At 38.5% G+C, this 7679-nt stretch overlaps 1 protein-coding gene across 1 annotated transcript; it reads right to left on the bottom strand.

Moving 5' to 3' along the window:
- Window positions 1-1025: 1025 nt before the first annotated feature.
- On the bottom strand, window positions 1026-7217 carry LOC145270297 (protein CFDP2-like). Its single transcript, XM_080125943.1, has 2 exons — window positions 7120-7217; window positions 1026-1734 (listed from the first exon to the last, which is right to left on the bottom strand). The coding sequence occupies exons 1-2, from the start codon at window positions 7215-7217 to the stop codon at window positions 1026-1028; spliced, it is 807 nt and encodes a 268-aa protein (XP_079982069.1).
- Window positions 7218-7679: the final 462 nt, after the last annotated feature.

The following is a 7679-nucleotide window of genomic DNA, read 5'->3' as shown; positions in this document are numbered from 1 at the left end:
GATAGCAGGTATCAGTCTGCACAAAAGCACACGGGCAAGGATTTTACCTGCGATAGAGAGCAGGGTGATTCCCCGGTAGTTTGAGCAGGCCAATCTTTCCCCCCTTGTTTTTGTATAAGGCAATGATGACTGAGTCGCGGAGGTCCCGTGGGAGTTTTCCTTTCTCCCAACAACACGCAAGGAGTTCATGGAGCTTGATGTGCAGTTCGGGACCTCCATATTTCCAGATCTCTGGAGGGATCCCATCAATTCCTGGAGCCTTGCCGCACCTCAAATGTCTAATGGCCTCAGTGAGTTCCTCCATGGAAGAAGGCTCATCCAATCCCATTTTAGTTGGCAACTGAGGAATACGGAGTATTGCTGAGTCATTATTGGTACGGTCGACTCCGAACAGGGTCTGAAAATACTCTGACACACGACTCAGGATGGATGTTACGTCCGTGAGGAGTACCTGGCCGTCTGCACTGCGCAGAGGACTCTGCACACGGTGTGTGGGGCCATACACTGACTTAAGGGCTTCATAGAAGCCCTTATAGTCACCAGTGTCTACGCACTGTTGAGTTTTTATTACGAGGTTGGACCACGACTCGTTTTGTATACCTCTGAGCTTTTGCTGGAGGATGCTGCAGCTATGACGGAAGGCTGCTCTCCTCAAAGGACAGGATGGTCGGGCCAGCTGGGCCCGATGGGCCGCTCTCTTTTCTGCTAATAGGTTATTTATTTCAATGTTGTTCTCATCAAACCAGTCCCGGTTCTTTTTGGTAGAGAATCCCAGGAGCCTCTTCAGATGTCTGCAGGATAGCTGTTTTCAGTTGATCCCAGAGTAGTTCAGGTGAGGGGTCTATTTGGCTACTGTCGTTTTCAAATTTATTTTGCAAGCTTGCTTGGAAGACGGCTTTTACCTCGTCTGATTGTAGCCTGCTATGGTTGTACTTTTTTCTGGGTAGTCCTCCCTTCCTTGTTATGGGTTTAGGGCGTATTCGGATGCGGATTCTGCAACGCACTAGGCGGTGATCAGTATGATATTATGCGCTGGGCATCACTCGGGTATGTAAGACGTCTCTGAGATCTCTTTGGCGAACTAGAATATAGTCTATGAGGTGCCAATGCCTGGACCGAGGATGCATCCAGGTTGTCTTTAACTTGTCCTTTTGCTGGAAGATGGTCTTGGTAATGGCAAGTTGCAGCTCCATGCAAATCTCCAGCAGTAACCGCCCATTGTCGTTGCAGTTTCCGACGCGATGCCTGCCAAATACACCCCTACATGCATCTGCGTCTTGGCCCACTCTGGCGTTGAAGTCGCCAAGGATAATCATCTTGTCCGCTGGAGGAGTGCGCTGCAGGACATGGCGGAGCTCTGAGTAGAATATGTCCTTTTCTTCAGATTTAGCTTGAAGAGTTGGGGCATACACACTGAGAATCGTGGCATATTCCTTGTTCTTTAGTGGGAGGTGCAAGGACATAATGCGGTCAGAATGACCAGTTGGCAGGCTTTCTAGTGTGGAAGCGATGGATGTTTTCATCATGAAGCCAACGCTTGAGTGATTCCCCTCTGTTGCAGGCCTCCCTGACCAGAAGAGTGTGTATCCAGCGCCGTGTTTCTGAAGGCTGCCTTCCCCCGAAAAGCGAACCTCGCTAAGGGCAGCGATATCTATATCCAGTCTGGACAGTTCAAGTGCAATCAGGGCAGAACGGCGCTCTGGCCTGTTGCTGTCGTCTTTGTCATGCGTGGTTCTGATATTACACGTTAACAGATAAGTAATAACATTGTTTTATTCAAGTATTATTGTTTCAGTAATACTTGAATAAAATAATTCAATAATATTATAACAGCCGAGTAGAAACAACATTAATACGTGAAACAAGAGAGAGAGAGAGAGAGAGAGAGAGCTAACGTTACAATCTAGGCGAAAATACCGCATCGCATGATATGTTCGCAGTGTCTAATGTGAGTAGATTTATTTTTTTATGTGTTCATGTATACATACATACATATATATATTATTAATGTTATGTATATATATATACCTTTAGTTATATACATATATATATACGTATATATAGTACTTTTATTATTGTTGTTGTTGTTATTATTATTATTATTATTATTATTGTTTATTATTGTTACTAATATTATCATTATTTTCTTCGATATGTGCACATCCCAACAAATATGTCAGATGTAGCCTTTGAACATTGAACAACATGTACAAAGCCGTTGCTCGTAACAAAAGCCGTTTAATTATCAAACGTCTTTTCTTTTAACTGTATTGAACATATAATTGGGCCTCACATAAGTGAGGAGAGCCGATACGCAAACAAACCGTAGAGAGGAAGGACCCGAAATGGTGCGTATTCTCTCCTGATGACCCAATATTATCTATAAGACGAAATACCCACAAACATGACTACATAAGGTTTTAAAAGATATGCTATGAAATACCCCCCAAAAGCACCATCCTATAAAACATAGACGAGGAAAGTCCTAGAAAGACGCTTTATATCTCTCTTAACATTAACTTTATCCGAAAAGAAAACAGTAAATTTTTGTATGTATTTTTCAATTGCATTTTTATAAATATTTCTCGGTTGAATAACTTCGATGGTCTGCAAATAAAATTATTTTATCACTGTATAATTTGTATATTTATAAAAGATTGAACTTTTAAGGATGAATAATAAATTTTTTCACGCTGTTTGATTTCTAACTGTTCATCTAAATCAATAATAGAAATTTCTCGTTTGTATAAGAATATTGATAAGATTTTCACTGTAAAATCAGTAAATATACATTTTTATGTTGATATCAGTTTACGATTGTAGCAGTCTATGAATAGACATACTTGTACTATTTGTCATAGGAAGTTGATCATTGACAGCAGTGACTTCTTAGTCGTGATCCTATTACATAACGAATCTCTTAGAACACGTTTTTTATGATAATCTTAAAACTGATTGAACTTTGAACTGATGTTAAATTGCATGTTTTATTCTTATTAAAAGAAAAATTCAAACATCAGTCACATATTAGTTTGAGATTTCAGACAACCAAATACTTCTGTCTAATCTATGTATAGGTACAATCACCAAAAAAAAATTAATCTAAAAATTAAAAAAGACATTTATATGGCATATTAACAAAAAATGACAAATAAAAAAAAACTAAAAAAACTTCATTCAAATTTCTATAGAAAAATAAGTGTAAAAATAATTGATGTTTTGAAACTTTCGACGATAATGAATTATGTCAAAATACCAAATAAAATAAAATGCACTTTTTTTAACTAAAATGTTTTGAAACTTCCGACGATAATGAATTATAATGTCAAGATATTAAATAAAATAAAATGTACCTTTTTAATAAAAAAATACATAAATATTTAAAAGCGATTGAAGTTTACACGCATCTTAAAGCACACTTTAACACACATGTTAATTTTCACAAAAAATATGGATGACACGAATTGTAATAATTTCGTTTAATTAATTTAAGTTTTCTGTATCATAAAATGGTATGCTTATTTGAATCCTGTCGAAATATATATTTGGATAGGAGGAAACGCTATTGGTCCACAATGATCATCGTTTATCCTTATGCTGGTCCCACAACTGCTTTCTATCATAACAGGCCTGCTTATTTAAATAGAATAATTTTCACAAAAAATATGGATGTCACGAATTGTAATAATTTCGTTTAATTGCAATTTGATGTATCATAAAAGGTTATGCTTATTTAAACACAATAGTTTTAAAAGTACACAATGAAAAACATTTTCAGTAAAAAGTTCGGATTAAACTTGATAGTCGTTTTCATATAGTAATGAACTAAATTTATTGATATTTTTAATAATACAAAAATACCAACCATGAAGGCGAAAAGGAGTTTCGAGTTAAAATAAAAAAAAAAACAAAAGAAAACAAGCAATTGCTTTTCTGAGAAAAGAACCAGAATCGTGTTATATGCAGTATTTAAAACAAAAAGAAAAAAAGAAAGAGAAAATTGTATAAAATGATTTTTATTTACTTTCTTTCGTACGAGGGCAATTAGACACTAGTGTTCTAAATGTGGGGAAAACTATTAGGTTGACAAGAAAGCTTTTGCGGTTTGAAACTTTTAAACTGAAATGAGCATATCTCGGCTTAAATAAAACAAATATTGATCGAAATAAAAACCATCAGAATCAACACTTTTGCCAACGTTAAACAAGTGTATGATAGGCCTCACTTTTTCTAGGGCGAATTCAATGCCATTTTGGCACGTGTGTATAACCACAAAACACATTTTCTTTTAGAGACTGGTTCCTTCGCTCAACTGGTTTGACGTACCCTCATCACCTGGGCTGTATCTAGTCGCATTCCTTGACTGTGGTTTGAGGCCATTTCAGCCACTCTGCATATGTTTACACTCTGTTTCGTGGACATCGTCAGATTCCCAACAAGCACCTTTCAAGACTGTAAGAGAAACAATCACGAACTCACCCATTCTTACATACTACGACCCCCACAAGAAAGTGACGCTGGAGAATGATGCATGTGAGTATGGGTTAGGAGCAGCGCTAACACAAGTTGACAAATCAGTTGCGTTTGCATGTAGGTCAATATCAGTGGATGAACACACATGTGCACAAATTGAGAAATAGATAGGTTCATAAGAGTAGTATTTAAGGGGCAAAAATCAGAAGCTCACAGTATTAATGCTGGTGTCCCTCAGGGGTCCATCCTGGGCCCAACTCTTACTTACACTTGGCCTTTTGGTTAAGATCAAAGTGTAGTATCTGTTCTTCAGATGCGGCACTTCCATTTCTCGTTCTCTTTCAGTGGAGGAGAAATCCTTCACGACTGAGACAATTTTTATTTTTGTACCTTTTCTCCACGTTAAAAAACGACCCTGCTGTCTAACTGTGCCCTGTGGGGAGGCATTGTAAATAGGTACATTAATGATCTTCCAAATCAAATCCTTACATCATTTGTAGACATTTATGCTGATGACACTAACATCTATGGTAGCACATCAAGACAGTAAACGATCAAGTTCTCTCCGCTTCTCTCTCCTCTGATCTTGAGCACGTAGTACAATGGGAAAAGGAGTGACTGGTTACTTTTAATGCATCTAAAACCAAGCTTCTCTCTTTACATCATAAACATTCTGATCCACATCTGGCATCAATTGAAATGAATGGCTCTCGTCTTCAGGAGGCCTCAAGCTTTGACAAGCTTCTGGGCTTGACAATTACTCCTGATCTTAAATGGAACACGTACATCAAATCTGTTGCCAAGGCTGCTGGAAAAATGGTGGGATCTTTCTATCGATCCGGTAGATATTTCACTGCTGATGCAATTCTCTATCTATATAAGAGCCGGGTACGTCCAAGGATGGTATAATGTTGCTACATCTGGGCAGGAGCTGCTTGAAAGGACTTGTCCTGCTTTGATAGAGTTCAAAATAGACTTTGTAGCCTCGTAGATGTCCTTTTCTCTTCCCTGCAACCTCTATCTCACAGAAGAGATGTTGCGAGTTTGTCTCTGCTTTATCGTTATTTTCATGGAAAGTGATCGACTGAGCTTCAGTCTATGGTCCCCCCTCGCCTATCTTTCACAAGAAACACTCGTCTAGCTGAAAACACTATCAATAATTCCCCCACTCTTTAACTGTGACTAAACCTAAACGTAGATCCCATGAATAAAGCTTCTTTCTTAGAACTGCACGCCTGTGGAATTGTCTTCCGTTTCCCTGCTTTCCGGCTGACTATAATATGTTGTGTTCAAGTCTAATGTAAATAAGTACTTGATGTGTCGTTCCATATAAGTTATCAAATTTACCGAATTTTTATTACTAATGATTACTATATTGTCCAATTTCTACAGTACACTCTTTAACCCTTATCATTGAGTGGCCTCTTGGCCTTGATGATGTGGTGATGCCTGTGTAAAAAAAAAAGATGCTGGCAGTTGTATATGGTCTAGAAAAATTCCACCACTATACTCAACAAATAGAAGTAATAGTTTTGACTGACCACAAGCCCCTCGTCTCAATACGCAAAAGCCACGATCAACAGCACTAAAACGGCTACAAATCCTCCTGCTACGGCCACAACAATATAATTACATACTCCAATATAAGCCAGAGAAAGATATCTCATTAGCAGATATGCTTTGATCAGCACCAACAAGTAAGCCAGTTTTGGATGAAATAACATCAGTGAATAATCTGACAATGTAATCAGTACAAAAACACATGAGATTCGCCAAAAGACAGTTTTTCTGAGTTACGTTTTACTCCTGTTGTTTACCATTTCTGGGCTGTATCTAGTCGCATTCCTTGACTGTAGTTTGAGGTCATTTCAGCCACTCTGCATATGTTTACACTCTGTTTCGTGGACATCGTCAGATTCCCAACAAGCACCTTTCAAGACTGTAAGAGAAACAATCACGAACTCACCCATTCTTACATACTACGACCCCCACAAGAAAGTGACGCTGGAGAATGATGCATGTGAGTATGGGTTAGGAACAGCGCTAACACAAGTTGACAAACCAGTTGCGTTTGCATGTAGGTCAATAGAAGAGAAGTGGTAGTTTTGACTGACCACAAGCCCCACGTCTCAATCAGCAAAAAGCCACGATCAACAGCACTAAAACGGCTACAGAACCTCCTGCTACGGGCACAGCAATACAATTACGTACTCCAATATAAGCCAGAGAAAGATATCTTACTAGCATATATGCTTTCATCAGCACCAACAAGTAAGTCAGTGTTGGATGAAATAATCTGACAAAAACACATGAGATTCGCCAAAAGACAGTTGAGGACTTCAACATGAGAGCAATCGTATTATTTAGCCAATTGTTTTCTTTATGTACTTTAGTGTCCCCCATAGAGTGGCCTCCAGAAGTTTTCAACATCTGCTGGAGTTGATGGGAAGCTTACCTTTATCTATTCTCTAACGAGGCCTCTATAAACAATTCTTGGGTTTGTTGCAAAAGCCTATTTGTACTTTTTGCTTTAAAGTTGTTTTTTTTGTGCAGCTAAGGCTTTTATGTCAGCCTGATTTTCTGACATTTGCATTTGGTTTTGGAGGGAATAGTAAGTTTTAAACTTATTCACCTGGGGTTTCACACGACAGGAATGCAGATATCTGGGCAGTTTCCTTTCGGATTTTATCTATTTCTTGTTGCAGTTTACGTTTCCAGGCTTTGTTATATGATTTAGTCTCCATGTTTCCATTTTTACTATCTTGGTGTTGGTGTAAGAGTTTTAACTGAATAAACCATGCTGCTCCGTATGTTGTATGATTTATTTCACTCAATGGTGCATAAATGGCAGAGATTCTTGTGAAGGCATAATGGACTTTTGAAACAAGCATCTTGTAGGCTTTATTCATTTAAATTTTTATCAGTCTTGGACGATCTTCAACAGTCAGAATTCGTGTCACTTCTATCCTGGATGCTAGCTCTCCCTCTAGGTCCAACTGCTGCGCGTCCAGTGTTACATGTTACAGTGGAACATACTGTTTGTATGTCTGCTCATGTTTAAATTGGGTTGGGTATGCTGGGAGTCATTCCTGTGAAGATGTTGCATTATTAGTTGCAGTGACACGTCGGGTATATTTCTGGTTTGTTTTTGGTAGACATCTAAGACTTGGACTTGTTGGCATTGTCTCAGGGAGTTGTGTCAGGTG

This window comes from Euprymna scolopes, chromosome 46 (genome assembly GCF_053919585.1).
Source record: "Euprymna scolopes isolate OS-2025 chromosome 46, ASM5391958v1, whole genome shotgun sequence".
NCBI lineage: Eukaryota > Metazoa > Mollusca > Cephalopoda > Sepiida > Sepiolidae > Euprymna > Euprymna scolopes.
Note: the sequence above shows the minus strand (reverse complement) of the source record. Positions and strands in the feature narration are given on the sequence as shown.